The 17,189-nt window shown below is 40.6% G+C and overlaps 1 protein-coding gene across 1 annotated transcript in view; it reads right to left on the bottom strand.

Annotated features, from left to right (window-relative positions):
* LOC128850207 (DDB1- and CUL4-associated factor 12-like) overlaps positions 1 to 17,189 on the bottom strand; it is a 50,447-nt gene that overhangs the window by 21,496 nt on the left and 11,762 nt on the right. The window contains exons 4-5 of the mRNA XM_054053191.1: positions 4,033 to 4,239; positions 2,717 to 2,766 (exon numbers count right to left, since the gene is read on the bottom strand). Coding sequence (XP_053909166.1) covers positions 2,717 to 2,766; positions 4,033 to 4,239 — 257 coding nt within the window. The remainder of the gene's footprint in view (positions 1 to 2,716; positions 2,767 to 4,032; positions 4,240 to 17,189) is intronic.

Below are 17,189 nucleotides of genomic sequence, written 5' to 3'. Positions count from 1 at the left end.
AATATTGTGCCACTGTTAAACAGGGGAGATGAACTAGTCACCAACAGTGCCGAAAAGGCAGAGGTTCTCAATATCCTCTTCACCACTGTCTTTACCAATGCTGTTAGCCCCCAGGTCACAGGAACAAACACCCAGGCTGATGCAGACACAGACCCACCATCAGTGAATGAAGAGGTGGTGCGTGAACTATTACAGGAGCTTGACCCATACAGCCATGGGACCCAGGGACATTGAGAGAGCTGGCTGATGTCATTGCGAGGTCATAATCTTTGAGAATTCATGGAGATAAGGAGACATCCCCAAAGACTGGAAGAAGGCTAATGTCGCCCCCATCCACGAGAAATGCTCCAAGGAGGACACGGCTAATTATAGACCCATCAGCCCCACTTAAATCCCAGGGAAAGTTACAGAGAGAATACTCCTGGCGACTGTCACAAGTCAACTGAAGCATGTGATTGGGAAAAGCCAACATGGATTCTAGGGGGCAGATTGTGCTTGACAAACCTGATAGCCTTCTACAACAAAATGACTCAGTCAGTTGATGCTGGGTGAGTGGTGGACATTGTCTACCTGGACTTCTCCAAAGATTTTGACATAGTTCCACAGCCTCCTCCCAGAGAAACTGAAGTGCTACAGCCTAGACAAATGGTCTGTGTGGTGGGTGAGGAACTACACCACTCAGCTTGGTGTCATCTGCAAACTTGCTGAGGGTGCACTCAATCTCGCTGTCAATATCATTATTAAGATATTAAACAGCACCAGTCCCAGTAAGGACCCCTGAGGGACACCACTCATCATGGATCTCCATCTGGACTTTGAGCCATTGACCACTACTCTCTGAATATGACCATCCAACCAGTTTCTTATCCACCGTATTGTCCGCCCATCAAATCCATATCTCTACAATTTAGAGAGAAAGATGTTGCGAGGGAACTGTGTCAAAGGCTTTACAGAAGTCTAGATAGATCACATCCGCCAGATTATCCATGTCCACTTCTGCGGTTACCCCATCATAGAAAGCCACCAAGTTGGTCAGACAGGATTTGCCCCTGGTGAAGCCATGCTGGCTGCCATTAATCACCTCCCTGCCCTCCATGTGCTTTAGCATAGCTTCTAGGAGGATCTGTTCCATGATCTTCCCAGGCACAGAGTGAGGCTGACAGGTCGGTAGTTCTCAGGGTCGTCTTTTCTACCCTTTTTAAAAATGAGGACAATGTTACCCTTCTTCCAGTCACCAGGGACTTCTCCTGACTGCCATGACTTCTCAAATATCATGGAGAGGGGCTTGGCAACCACATCTGCCGATTCCCTCAGGACTCCGGGATGCATCTCATCAGGTCCCATAGACTTATATATGTTCAGGTTCCTCAGGTGTTTGCGAACCTGATCCTCCTCTACTGTGGGAGGGGGTCTACCCCCCTCGTCACCATCTTGCTGTCCCATGACCCAGGAGTGGCAAGGAGAGCAGTTATTGGTGAAGACTGAGGCAAAAAATTTGGTGAGTACCTCAGCCTTCTCCTCATCTGTTGATACGTGATCCCCATTTCCAGTCATCGGTGGGGGTATGTTCTCTTTGATCTTCCTCTTTTGATTGATGTACCTGTAAAAGCCCTTCTTGTTGGTCTTTACCTCCCTTGCCAAGTTCAGCTCCAGCTGCGCCTTGGCCTTCCTGACTTCATCCCTACACAACCGGGCAGCGTCTCCATACACGTCTCAGGTTCCCTGTCCCTGCTTGCACTGCCTGTGCAGTTCCTTCTTCTTTTTTAGTTTAACCAGCAGGTCTCAACTCAGCCATGCTGGTCTCTTCTGTTTCTTCCCTGTAATACATTGTACTTCGAGATTCTCTGAGGGGGAACACCTACTGGACAGACAGTAATATTCTATCTGATACTAGAAAAATCAAATCTAGACCAGGGCCCTACAAAGAAAAAGTGAAGCACTGTATTAAGACCAAGAAGGTTTTAAATAGCCAAAGTAGTTCCAAGTGGTTTCAAATGTTTCAAATGTCCTGATAAAGGACTTCCCTGTCCTGTACTTCCCTGTCCCAGTTTAGCAGCAGCACCCCACACACCTCCAACCCCACCCACCCATCCCAGGTCAGTAGCTAAACTGGGCAGCTTTTAGTCCCAGCCCCATCCCGCCACAGGAAAGGGAAAAGGGAAATGAGAGACTTGCAGGTTGGAAACTAACACTAAAACAGTTTTAATGCAACAATAGTTAAAGGAAGATAATAATATAAATAGGAAAATAATACAAGTATACAAAACCCAATTAAAACTTCCTGGATAACCATATGTCACCACTGACACTGCAGGACAGGCATGGGGAAGGTCCCAGACTGGACTCAGCAGCAGACAGGAGCTGGACTCAGGAACACATGGATGAGTTCAGGGGCAGACAGAGGTCCTTCATGAATGTCAGTCATCAAAGAATGTCAGCCATCCCAGGTTCCCTGTCCCTGCTTGCACTGCCTGTGCAGTTTTCTCTTCTTCTTTAGTTTAACCAGCTCGTCTCGACTCAGCCACGCAGTTCTCTTCCCTTTCCTGCCCGATTTTCTACATATGGGGCCTGAGCGCTTTATGGAAAGCACATGAATAAGAATATGTTCTGCTTTAGCCCAGACCAGAACATTCCCCAAGACCCATAAAGTACTGTACATCAGTATAAAATTCTGGAAAGGCAAAAAAAAAAGATGAAAAATTATTTTACCAGAAACATAGTATCACTGATCCATGCAATTGAAAATATCCAATCTTTATGTCCATCCTAAAAGAAAAAAAAAACAAAAAAAAGACAGATTTTTCTGTGTCATTTACTCTATATTAGTCTGAAAGCAGAGGCAAGTATTCTTCATTGATTTTAGTACAAAGTCAGAAGGACAGACCTACATTAAAACATACAGATAAGATTCCAGTATCAAGCTGGAGCAGTTTAAGTACATAACAGTAACTTTTTTATTATTATTATTTTGAAGTGTATAATTATTAGAGAGCAATTATGTGATAAGAAAAACAGGTCCCTGACCAAGGACAATATGATCTCAATTCTAAGAATTTAGATCTGCCATTTTGAAAGCAGCAGTCTACTTCTGTGAAGTAGCTACATGCTTTTATTTCCTCAAATGCACATACTTACTATAAAAAGAGCAATGAAAACCTTATGTTTACAATATATGACCTACAGATTAATTTTTCAGGACTGTTACTTCAAGAATCTTTTCTTTAGCACGAGAAACATGTGGGGTAAAAAAAAGACCATAAGGCTCTAGGCTCCAGGTCTGTTTGAAAAGCTGCAAAGTCACAGCATGATGCAAATCAATAGCAAGTCATACAAATCTTCAGAGTGGAGTCTTTCTGCAGCTGATTATCTGCTACTGCAGAAACTCTGACCTGACCTCTGCTGTTATAGTTAATGTCTATGTAAGTCCTAAATAAAAAGGAGAAATGAGAGAGAAGTGCTTATAGGACATCATTATACTCATTTCAGCCTTCTTCCTTTAAGACTGGCTATTTTAAAAAGGTCTCATGTTGTTTCAGAAACATAAACAGTACCAGAGTCTATCAAACAGCCATAAGCCACTGGGTTAGAACTAATGCTCAAAGCCAAGTTCCACCTCTGGAATAAAACATACATAAACTGCACTGGAGAAGGGGAAAATGTGAACAACTTGTATCATCTTTTGAATTTCTGAAGAGAGCTTTTTCACTAAAACTAGTTTCAGGGGTCATCATCACAGTTAGACTTTAAGATTTTGTTATATTTTCAACGCCTGAAAGTAATCTGAAGTAGACCTGAATGAGGGTGTGGAAGAAATCAGACTCAGAACCCTGAGATTCATCTCACATGTTTGTGTACTTACTCATACTTAAGATATATTGTCAAAAAAGACAACTTAATCAGGAATGTTTTCAATTTCAGAAATCTACTCTCCACTACAATCCTCCCAAATCTTAACCTTGCTCTGACATTAGGCATTTCCAAGTAGTAATTCTTGTAAGTGACAATAAACTTTCCCCTAATATTCCCACTTACATCTCCCACACAGACAGAATCAAGTGTAGGCAGACGATAAATTGCAAGACTGTTGGGGTTGTCTCCACCTGTGGCCAGAAGGGTCCTTGAGGGGTTGAGCTCAATGGCATGAATACCACATCCCTGCTCATTCATCATGCCAGGTTCACGATCTTTCAGAATAGGAATCTTCATAATTTGACCAGTCTGGACATCTACTACAAATAACTGGGGAAAAAAACCCAGGAGACTTAAGTCATCATCAAACAGATAAGAAAAACAAAACAATCAAACACCCTCCCTACTTTGAATTGACATCCTTTTCAAGTTGGAATCCACAAATGCTGCAAGTATGGCTGAAACATACATCAATTCCTTCTTAAAACAATTAAATTAACTTAATTACAATGGGTTTTATTTCAGTCATCCCATTCGGTTCTCACAGCGATGGAAGAGAGGAGAGAAATTTGTCATGGGAGGTTTCCCATTTAACAAAATTCTTGAATCCAAAACACTTTTCCCTCTTCAATACCATGACAAAACAATATTGTTTTCCAGTTTCCCTGTACAATAGTGAGGAAGAGGCCCACCCCAAAACAGCCAGTAAGCTCCAGGTGGCTACTACAGGTCTTCTGCCTCCCAGATAAGGTACTCAACTGTCAAGTTTTGGCTTTGACAAACTGACACTTTATAAGTTTATATAATTTCTTTTCTGGAGAATAGTAACTATAGTACTGCCAGTGTAAACATCTAAAAAAGATGTCTGGCTACATACCTCATCCTGCAAAAAGACTAGAAGTTTGAGCTCTATATCACAGTCCCCTTGGCAGAAAATTCAGTTATAAAGCCTTACAACTCTTCAAAGACATCATCATAACCAGAGTTATGTCAGTTCAAACATATACAACAATAGTGTTACAACCTAAACCAAAACAAAGGTTTACATCGCCTGCTGAAATGCACTTCCATTTTGGAGGTTCTTGTGCTGGATCATTTCACAGATGTTCAGAAGGCAGCTGCACTACAAACAGGTATAATGCAGGGGACAAAGCCACATGAGGGAACATGAAAGAGAAGCAAGGAAATGGAGGATCTGAAGCTGACTTAGCACTAAAGTGATGTAGAATCACAGCCCAGGATTATATTATAATTAAATTCCACTCCCTCTCCCCTGCTGAAATTTGTCCCTTCTATAAACAAAGAACATTGTCTCAAGGCCTCTGGAACTAAACTGAAGATAGAGAAGACAACAAAACACAAGAAAATTCAATGTAATTTTAAAAATACACACCTCAAGGAAATTGTTCTGAAATCCTTTGTCAGGCATATCTAGAAGGACAGAAAAGAAATCTAGAGGTTCTCAGAGAGGAGTTATACATACAAGTTCATGTTGGTGAACTCTCATAGACTATAGATCTGTTCCTTAATAATCATCAAAACCCCAAGAAAATTTAGCAGTGTATCTATTATTATTGCCATATTAATGGCAAATATTACCTGATAAAGTATGGTATGTTAAACCCATTCGGCAGAGAAAGTTGAAATCCATTAATCATTGTGTTTAGAATTATGCACCATCATCAACTTGCAATTGATATTCCTCTATAGGCAGCAGTCTTGCATACACAGACGACTCTTCCTACAGGGACTGAATTTTCATGTTTAGTTCTCTATTTTGCATGCAGGTGGGGGGTCAAGCAACAGTTGAAGTACAACTGAGTAGGAGGGAGACACTCCTCACTTCTACCAAGTTTTACAATGCAGTCCACTGCCTGAGACAACTGGTAAAAACAGGACACACAGAGCAGCTCCTCTGCCCTAACCACATCCCTGAAAATTAACACCTGTACTGCAGGATCAGGACCAGTAATTCCCTCTCCTCTCATCTTCCATTGTCCTTCCCCTATGAGTGCATGTTCTCTTTTCCTCATCAGTACTTTCCTTCCAGCAGAAACACCCAATTCCCTCCCCTATCCTCCTTCAACTACTGAAAAAAAAAAACCAACAAAAAAAACCCCACAAAACCAACAGTTAGGTACCCAAGATTAAGGCTTGCAGGTGTCATAAGCAGATCCTAAAGCTGGAACCAGAAGTGCTAATTAGGAAAACACATCCACACCTCAGGATGTCCACTGACTCAGGAAAATTGTGCTTCAGCTGTAAGAGACTCACACTTCAAAGAGCATCAACAGGTATGAGGACTGAAATTAAACCCCTTCACATTCTCCAGTCTGACACCGCTGCCATACATCTCTTTGATAAAATGTTAATAAATACTTGCTCTAATGCAAAATCCCTTTAGCTAAATTCTAATCAGGCTGAAAAGGTAAAGAACTTGAAAACACATAATGCTGAAGCATTAGACCCTCACATTTCTGGTCCTGGATCTTCAACCTCAACATCATTTTCCTGTAACAAGTTTCCAAATTAAGATACTCTCAGGAGCAGCAACAAGACATATTTCTTGCAGCACTTTCATTTGCTTGTATCAATTTTCAACCCTTGAATTGCTTTATCATTTCCTCACTTTTCTCAGTTGCACAGTATAACTGTAACCAGAACAGCAACTGCTCTTAGGGCAAGAAACTTTGCACAAATAAGGGACTGGCTTTGTAGTTTCAGCTGTAAAGTTTTAAGCAGTAACTCCTCTCCTTGCTTGGTAAGGAACTTAGCACACTGTGCATAGCTGAATAACAACCACCACCACCCTAGAATAAAAAAAGCAAGCACTGTGTAAGTATGTAAGGAGTCTTGCATCACCTGGGGCAGCACAGGAAGCCAGAAGCTCACACTTGCATGCTGCACCACTGATTGCCAAGAAATCATCCCTATAAATCCAGCAAATGGAAGCCAAGAGAAGGCAAACGGTTGTTAGGCACTTCTAAAGCCTAAATGGGAGAAGAGTTAAGAAACAAGATAGGCACCCAATTAAGATTGCAGAAAATTTGAATACCCTTTTAAGAAAAATTGGCGTACTTCTTCCAAGCCAACTGGTACCTTCACTACATCTGCAAATAGAAGCCAGGCTGCTTTGTACAGGAATGAAGGATGAGATGGACTCCAGTGAGGTGGTAAATGGAGACCTTTACTGCTCTTCGCGAGCTCCTTATATACACAATGTTATGTTGCATCTAAAACTTGGCATCATTTGATTGGTTACAAACAACTGTTCACGCGTATAAGTTTATACTACCATTGGTTAGTTGCTACTGTCCACACGCCTAGATCAGATGCTTACTTGGTTAATTAGCTTTGCATATTTTACATGCTTTTCCCCTAAGTTATCATGATTTCTGCTTTTCTAACTTACACCTCTCTCTCAGCTTCTGGGCATACAGCCATAGCTTACTGTTGCTATCTGTTTCCTCTTACTGCACTGTTCATGGTCTTTCAAGGGCATAGCGGCCTTTGTTAATATAAAATGTTTCTACATTTCCCCCTTTTTTTTATTTTCTTCCACAACTAAAGCATGTAGTTGTTGATATCATTTTTTTATCATTCCTTGCACACATTGTAGTATGCCAACCTCCGATGTCCCATCCAGACAACAACTGCCTTAACCAATCTGGACCATTGTTATGTTATAATTGTTTCGACAAATCCTTCAACTGTTTCAATTGATGATGTATTGATTCAGGATGATCCGACAAATTCATACAACACATTCCTTCAAATTCTTCACACTCGTGTCCTTGTGCTAATACTAAAAATCTATTGCAGCTCTATTTTGTAATGTAGCATGTCTAACACTATCAACATCAGCTAACAAGCCACTCAAAGCAATTGAAGTAGCATTAGTCTGCTTACTCAACCAACATCCCAAATTTGTCAGCTTTGTCAAGGCTGCTGCAGTTGATACCCCAGGAGTCAATGCTGAGGCAGCTACAATTTCTCCAGGTTCCCAAAAAGGTGACTGTACTCTCACAGTCAGCTCCAAATTGATGGATAGATCGTTTATCTCGTTTACTTTGTTTCTTGTTATAAATCATAGTGAAATTAGGAGTTAGTAGCGTTAATCCATCCAAGGCTACATGGCCCACCATTAAATTTCGAGAGAATTCCTCCTCACACTCTATCTCCACAAATCAGAAAAATTCCTACAGACAAAGCAACTGGAAAAGAAAAAGAACGTGATGCTTTAGGAGAGGTATAACTGTACCAGGCTGTAGCATTTCTATACACAGGTAAAGTAGCATTTACATTCTGACCTTTTCGAGTGATGTTATAGGTAAAACTGTTAGTGTAGAGACAAACACATAACCATTCCAGGAGGGTTATATGTGGTGCTTTATTTCAAGGCCCCGGGAACCAGGGGTATGCACCCAAATCTGGTACCAAAGACGATCATAGCGCGTCTGCAATTTAACCCTTAAGTGTTTCGCAATCTAATGTATATTCAACAGATTACATAATTTCCTCATGATGAGACAATTTAGGATTGTCTCATCAATCAATTACAACACTAGTAATTTAGAAATCTGCGCCTGCGTAGCCCCCTCTGGTGGTCGTCCTGATGAAGTAAGGAGTCATCCTCAGATGAAGTAAGAGTCTTCCTCACCATGTCCTTTTCACCTCTTTAGTCTTGGACCCGTTACAACTGCTTTTGGTATGCTTCCATCCTTTGTGTGGACACCAGCATTTCCTTATCTTCACTTGACTGCCCTTGGTATGCTTCTGGCCTTCACAAACGTAGGCTGTACTCAGATAAGGTTGTTACTAAAAGCGTAGGCTCTGCTTGGATAAGGTTGTTAGTACATACTTTCTAAGCACTCCCTAATACCATGTACTTATGTGAAGGTTATATGTGCTTTGTTAGAAAACCATTACTGTCTGCAGAGACAGACACAAAGCCTGTGTCGGAGTGGGAGGCGGACCCGGAGTAACGATGGAGTCTCAATATGAGTATGATGGTTCTCATTTATTCATACACCTTACACTTCTTATATACTTATCCCAATAGTGCACGCGCTAACAAACAAATCCTAATTGGTTATGTCCCGCTGTTCACGCGCCTTATGCTGTCACGCAACTGGCCAGACGCCCTTGAGCACGCGAAAGGGGCAGATACAAGGTTCTCATCACAACTCTTCGGGACTTTCCCGCGCTGGATTCCACATTCTTGTATTCTACTCCCTTTTATCTTATCTCAAGGTCAGGCCTAGCTACAGACAGCAAACCCTGGATTGTTCACTGCTATTAAATCATGAGCCATCCTTCTGCAAGCCTGCACATACTAAACTATAAAGATCAACAAAATTAAATGCTAAACACAATATATATCAAATGCTAAATACAATATATATAACCTATGATTTTAATATTATTTTAATTGAGCCCTGATTCTTCAGCTAAATCAATGTATTTCCAACATAATTATACATTACACAAGCATCCATTATTACCGACCCATTTCACTGGAATCCATCTTGGACTGCTGTCTGTAATGACACAAGCATATCCTCGTCCCCAGGTTAACAATGGAAATGGACCTTCCTAATTTCCTTCCCAAGTTCTTACCATTTCACTTGATTTTTATGTTCAGTCATTCCTGTTGACGTGGTTTGCATATGTTTCACTGTTGGAGGGATTAAAGTATCTCCCGGCAACCATAAAAAATTGATAACATATTGTACCTTAGCTAACCTATTTGCTGGTGTTTCTCTCCGTTCCCCCTGTTTTTGTTTTTGTAAAAGAGTTTTGATGGTGCAATGAGTTCATTCTACAATTGCCTGTCCAGTTGAGGAATGTGGAATGCCAATAGGGTGTTGCACTCCCATCTGTAAAAACTGATACCGGTGTGGTACTACACTTAGATTTTTCCTCTAGACATTCTTGTTGCAAAAAGGTTATCAACCGATGGCCTGGATGATGAATTTTAATCTTTCCACTAAAGTTCGCCAAGGCCACTTGTAATCCTAAACTGTTCTGCATACTCCATTGTAAATATTGTTCTGTCATTGGAATGACTATTATTTCAGGCTCTTTCCCATTCAATTCCTCTATGCGATCTCGACCTTTCATGATTAACTGTGCAAACATTTCTACTTTTGTTACAATTGTCTTTGATGGCTGATTGGATAAGAATTGCCATTCTATAATTTTTAATTTGTCCAAATCGGTTTCAACTCATTGCATTATTAACCCAACAGGCTGATAAGTGTTATTGATGATCAAAAAATCAACAAACCACCCATATACTACACAAAGTGCTTGCCTGTTGCTTACTGCATTTTCTAATTTTTTCCAACGCTTGTTCTGCTTCCTTTGTTAGTTTCCTTGGTGCTAATATATCCATATCTCCATTTAACAACTCAAAGGTAACGTTTGATTATCTACTCCTATCAAATTCCTGATCCAATTGATATTACCCAGCAAGAGCTGCACATTGTTAAGAGTTTGGATGTTAATTCTAAATTATACCCTTTGAGGTTTGATGGTTTTATCTAAAATTTTTCACCCCAAATACATCCATGGTGCAACACTCTGCACCTTTTCTGGTGCGATTTGCAACTGATGTTTTTGCAACATGTCACATAATTCCTGTTTATACCTTTCTAAATTATCTTTCCCCACCGCTAGTATATTATCTATATAATGATACACTAATAGCTGTGGATATTTTTTCCGAAAACCTTGTAAGGCTTGGTCAACATAAAGTGGACACATTGTTGGTGCATTTTTCATCCCTTGAGGTAACGCCACCCATTGATATCTCTACACTGCTCCGTGTCTGTTTGTTGTTGGAACCAAAAAGGCAAATTTTTCACTACTGCTGGGGTCAATAGGTATGGTAAAAAAACCAGTCCTTTAAGCCAATAATTAAAATGTTCCAGTCTCTATAAATCTTTGAGGACTGACCAACTACCATCCTTCAGGCTTTCTTTTTCCGCCATGTCGGTGACATCCGCACCAGTATCCACCAACATAGTTATATGAATTGTTTGATTTTCTAATATCAATGTCACCTTTAATTGTGGTTTTGATTTTTGAATTTCTAATGCCCATGTTATCTGTTTATCTTGTCCTGTAGATCCAAAGCCTCCACTTGCCCTTTCTTTGTTTTCAGTTCGGGGAGCTTTACTTTTAAAAGGTACTAATTGTGCTATTAGACCGAATGCCTGACACAGAGTAACAAAAACAAACAAACATGTTGGATGACCATCAAGTCGTGTATGGGCTTTTCTCTGAGTAATGGCTTTTTCAGTTTTGCCCAAAGTCTTTTGTGTGTCACTGTCACTCCTAAGAGCAAAGAAGAAGATGAAATAATGGACTTAGTTCTGCATTAGTAATACCCAAATAAGGTTTAACTCGATTGTTTATTCCTATGAGCTTTTGTAAATCGTTTTAACTACTATTTGCAATTTGACTTGCTGAGGTTCAATTGTGGCATTCAAAATTTTCCACTCAAGATATTTCCAGGTTTGAAATTTTTCAGGTGTGACTTGAAGGTCTATTTTCTCTATACAATCTTTGAAATGGTATTAATTGAGCAACATAACTGCTTTGAGTGATATACACAGGTAGGAAAGGAATATAAACCATAGCTTGTATTTGTCCAGTAAAATCAGAATTAACACCAGGTTACACAAAAAGACTTTGCAAAGTAACACTCGAATGACCCACTAACCAAGCACTTAAACCATTACCGACAGGACCAAAAGCTTGGAGCGATACCTTGTGAGCATTTCAATCCCTTATTATCGAGGAGGCTGTGGAGAAGATCCAAGCAGGAGCATTTACTGTTGTCACACGTCTCCGCTGCATGCGGTTACTGATTTCCTTGGTTCTTTAATGTTAATGGCTTACCCCCAATATCGTATTTGAAATGGCCTTGATTTGTAAAGTGACCTTTTTGACATTTATGGTAATAGTCCAGGCGTTGTCGAATTCCTGGCTCCTTCTGTCTGTTTTTACCTGTATGGGAATTTTCAAGGCTGCAAATGCATTAACTTTTCTATTCCTTTGCAGTTTTTTAATCTCAGAGGATACTCCTTTTGGACTCTTAAATCATGTTCTCATTAATGTCTGGCTAAAATCCCCTTTACGGTTGTCTGCACTAGGACCCAGCAGTTGCTGATCTGAGAAGGGACACTGGAATGCAGAGTGTTCTTCATAAATTGTTACTCCCCTAGAGAGATAAGGACTCCCAAGCTGAAAGAAAAAAAAATTCACATTCAAAAAAAAAAAAAAATCGTGAGAAAGGGAGGGGGGAGGAAAAGGGAGGGGGAACTCACAGACAGCCACAGGGTTGGTTTTTTTCCATTTTCTTTTTCTATTTTCTATGTTCTATTTTCTATTTTTTCTTTTTCCATTTTCTTTTCTGTTTTTCTTTCTGTTTTTTTCTATTTTTATTTTTCCATTTTCTTTTCTCTCTCTCTCTCTCTCCTTTTTTTCTAGGTATTTTAAAATCTTGTCCTCTGCAGCCTTTCACTTCAAAGGTTCCAGGTAAATCTACCTGTTTGCCGGCTTAGTGGACGTTTAAGATTGAAAGGTCCCAGAGTTGCATTTTTAAGATTAATCAAAACAAACAGAGGCTCCAACTCCTATAACCAAAACCCAATTTGCAAATCTTACAAACGTTTAAAATGCTTTAAACACACACACACACAGAGAACCACTCTTTTGAGAGCTGGCTTAATATACCCATTCAATGTCGTTTGCGACCAGTCAATAAGAATAGCACGATGGTATGAATATTTAAACTATACACGGTACAGAACACATACAACACTTAAAATATGCACATTTATTATAAAATAAGGTTTGTATCGATTGTTTAACAGGTAATGGTCTTTGGTTGTTACAGCATTTTCGTGGCAAAGGACTATCCTGTGGCAGCTGTGAATTATTCAGGCACGCGATGGAGCCAGCGGCTGCTTCAGGCACTGGTGCAGTGGGCAGCTTGGCAGAGAAACAGTCAGTACTTTCTCTTTTTACAGCTTTTCGAATTTCTTTTATCGCTTCATAACTAACTGATTCCCAGCGAAGATCTGCATCTCGTGATAAATCATGGGAAAAATTTGCAACAGTTCAACCTGTTCCCTCAGCTGCGCTTCCCTCCTCAAGGAGGAGGACTTGTGCCCATCTGAATTATTTTCATCCTCAGAAGTTTCACTTGGTAGTGGAGGACAGAGGAGCAGATTAGTGGTACTCAGTGGAGATCCTACTTCGAAAAGAGTTGGGGCAGAGGACTGTACTACAGTTAATCATTCACATTTACATTGTGGCTTGGATTCGCTCACAACTTCAGCAGGCATCTTATAAGTTCTGTCTTTATTTGGATATGATTGTTTCTTAACAGATTCCTCATCCTCAGAATCACTCCACAACGGTGATTGCTTTTTCATTTTCCTTAAAGTCCTTTTAGAAGTCACCTTTAGGTCCTTCACTACCGGACCAGGAGGGTCAGGATTATTTAAGGCATTAGCATCTGCTACATCTTGTTATGCTTTAAAATCTTTCAGTGTTTCATATAGCAATCGCCATGTTGTTAACACACGGGAAGCATTTAAATCTCCCTTTGTGGCATGTTCAAACAGTAATTCACCAGCCTCCTTCCCAGTCCCAATGTCAAAAACACGCGGTGATTCCGCAGGCACATTCTTACTCCTTAACCATGCTAATAACAATTCCAGTTTATGTTCTTCATAATGAAATACTTTCCTTTTCAAAATATGCTTAAACATCTTTACTATTGCCTTAATGCGCACTTTAGTCCCATCATATTTGACTCCTCTCTTTAGGAGGAGTTGGAGCAGGAGTTTTGCTATTGCTTCATGTTCCGAGGATACTCCCTGCCCCATGTCTGCCCGACTCCTCACCTTTTATGATAGGTGATGTCTTGGGGTTTGCGAAGAAACGCAGTCCAGATGACGATTCTGAGTTGAGTCGGGCTTCCTGCCGGCTGCTCGGAGCAGTTGTAGACCTCAATAGCCACATGATGACGCTATCGCATTGGGGTCACCATTTGCAGGAATTAAGGACGAGGCGATTCCAGTGAGGTGGTAAATGGAGACCTTTATTGCTCTTCGCGAGCTCCTTATATACACAATGTTATGTTGCATCTAAAACTTGGCATCATTTGATTGGTTACAAACAACTGTTCATGCATATAAGTTTATACTGCTATTGGTTAGTTGCTACTGTCCACGTGCCTAGATCAAATGCTTACTTGGTTAATTATCTTTGCATATTTTACATGCCTTTCCCCCAAGTTATCATGATTTCTACTTTTCTAGCTTACACCTCCCTCTCAGCTTCTGGGCATACAGCCATAGCTTACTGTTGCTATCCGTTGTTTCCTCTTACTGCACTGTTCATGGTCCTTCAAGAGCATCGTGGCCTTCGTTAATATGTTTCTACAACTTTGTAGTTAAGAGTCTTGACAAAGTCCTGATAGCTGATCTATACATTCTTTTTTTTTTCTTTGTCAAGCAGGAATAAGAATTTTTTTCCAGCTACTCATTATAAAGAAACTAAAAACCAGCCACAAAATCTTTTCCTGGATGCAGTAAACCCCCACCAACCTCCAGCGAACTATGCATTATGTGTTCCTTGATTTTAAGCTTTGCACATAATTCAGTTCTTCCTGCTAGTAGAACATATGCATGTCAGCCATTAGTGTGCCAAATAACGTCCAGGATTTACCAAGCCAGGATTGCTTTGGTCATCTGCCAGAAGTCCAAGGACCACACTTCCTCTGTGAGAAGCAGAGCAGACTCAGACTACTGCGTTCTCTGCAGGACAACCTTGACATAATAAGGAAACAGGCTGGATGACACGACAGAGAAATCCATCTTCCCTCTATTTTTGTTTTAAAGCAATTCAGATGCACAGTTTGCAACAATGCTATCTCTCAAGGATCAAGACAGACAGGCGTGGCCAGGTACTACAGTTGTCACAACCATGAATCTTTATGATCTGACCCTATTTTTTCACTCCATGAGATTACTAGCTGTATGCTTCTTTTTCTTTTGGTTTGCAGAAGCGGTAAGAAGTAATTTTGGCGAATTGCTCCCACACAATTACTATGTGGCAGCTTCTTATGATCAAGTTAATCAAGAAACTGCCCCACTTCATCGACTATGGAATTTCATTAATCAATTTGCCAAAAGTAAATACTGTGGCAAGGAATCGAGCATCTGAGGACCAGAGTCTGAGCTGCAAAACCCATTCTTCTCTCACATGCAATACTGAGAGCAGAACAGCTTGCCAGGCTCTTCCATCAAGTCTACTTCCATTTTTTTACCTGCCTTTCAGAGACAACAGTTTATGCGGGGGGACTCCTAGATTTAATGAACTGGTAACTTCAGTGCCCTTCCCATGCACCTTTAACTGAAAGCATTCAGCAAAATTATAAAACAGGCCCATGAAATGCCATTTCAAGGTAGCACTTAAGACTCTCGTGTCCTCCGCTGCTACCCCTGCACAGAGAACAGTAGATGAACAGGCAGCCCTATCTTTTAGTTGATTGTACAAATCAATTTTAACAACAAAAGGCATCACCCTGAGCTACAGCATGTTTTTATTACACAAGCAGAATAGACGTAGATTTACAAGGCAGAACAGTCATGCATGAGAGACTGTCTATTCTTCATACAAAAAGTGTTCACAATACACTCTGCACCCCAACTCTTCACATATTGCTCTCAGAAATCACAAGAACATTCTTGTCATTTGTACTAACATTTGAAAGAAACTGAAGATAAACACATTGCCTTGCTAAAAATACAGTCACTAAGAGACAGTCATGATGAAGTTTCACAATTTGCTCAAGCCAATCTTTGAGAATCTATGTGCTTCCTTCCTCACCCACCCAAACAGTCTCACCGTCCTTGTGACAGCAATTAGTGCTTAGGTAGCTGCAAGGTCAGTTGGATCACACCTCTGCCTTTGGTGAAAGCTAACCCTAGAAGAAAACCCACCTGAACACAAAGCAGCAAGCTGATCTAGTAGACTCCCCAGTAATGCACGCATCAGTGCCAGCAAGAAAAAGCAGGTGGGAACATTCCATTCTGCAACAGCAGAACTCCAGACCAGCTGAAGCTGGTCACAAAAATTTCACCCTAAGCTAAGCTGGAAAATGGCATTATTCTCCTTTGAATTTATTTTATGCTAATAAAAAACCAAAAGCAATACGATGCTTACAGTATCATTTCACTGATACCACTGCTGGTCACACCGAGTAGTGCTGTTCGATTTTTCCCAGTTCAGTCTTGCCTTTTATTCAGATCATAAACATCTCTTTTCCACATTCATAAAAAGCTTGGCATAAGGTTCTTCCATTCTATGGCAATAAAGATTTACTAATATATGCCAAGCCCCAAAGAAACGTGGACTCCTTAAAGCCTAAGCTATCAAATTGGTATATCTCCTTTCCAGTGGAGATCAGAACATGCACTAATCTCAGCACAAAACCTACTCACAGGTTTGTGCAATACAGGCAATGCAAATGGGTAACAGCCTTACACATCCTCCTTGAAAGGGTCCAAAAAGAAACAATCCAGAATATAAAGAAACCACCTGAGAAGCAAGCAGCAGTAAAAGCAGCCAGCAAGTTGACTGACTGAATTCACATTTTCAGAGACAAGATCATGCAATCAGGCACTCCACCTTGCTGTGAAACTCTGAAGCACTACTAGCTAATGGACACACACTTTGATGTCATTTCACTGCCAAAAATCACATTTGACAGTTTGTGTGTGTCTTGCTTTCTGTGTTCAATTTCAGGAGGCTGGCAGACACGTTAACACATGTTGATAGATGGCAAAGGGTGGAGAAGCAAGAGACTTTGCCAGCTAAAGAGCATCTCTAATCACCCACACCATACCCACCACAGAGACTACCAGACTCTGAAGACAGACACAGGTATCGCATGCAGTTGACAGAAAACCAAAGACTCCCGAGACAAGAAACAACATGTGGCTATTTAATCACAAGCCACTGACAAAAAGGTGAACGGAAGCATCAGTTACAGGCATCAGAGATTTATTTACACTGAGTTTTGGTCACTGTTCAGTGAACTTAGAGTTAAACTGCAGGAGCATGACTTCTCATTCTCTACCTGGGATCAGAAACGAGCAGTCTTCTTGATTTGTCAAGATGTGTGCAAAGCCAGAAGATATGTTAACTTGCAAAGAAAGTGGAAATAGTTTTCCCCATAGAGAGTCCATATTCAC

Source organism: Cuculus canorus, chromosome W (genome assembly GCF_017976375.1).
Source record: "Cuculus canorus isolate bCucCan1 chromosome W, bCucCan1.pri, whole genome shotgun sequence".
Lineage (NCBI taxonomy): Eukaryota > Metazoa > Chordata > Aves > Cuculiformes > Cuculidae > Cuculus > Cuculus canorus.
This window is presented reverse-complemented; position numbering and strand designations above follow the sequence as displayed.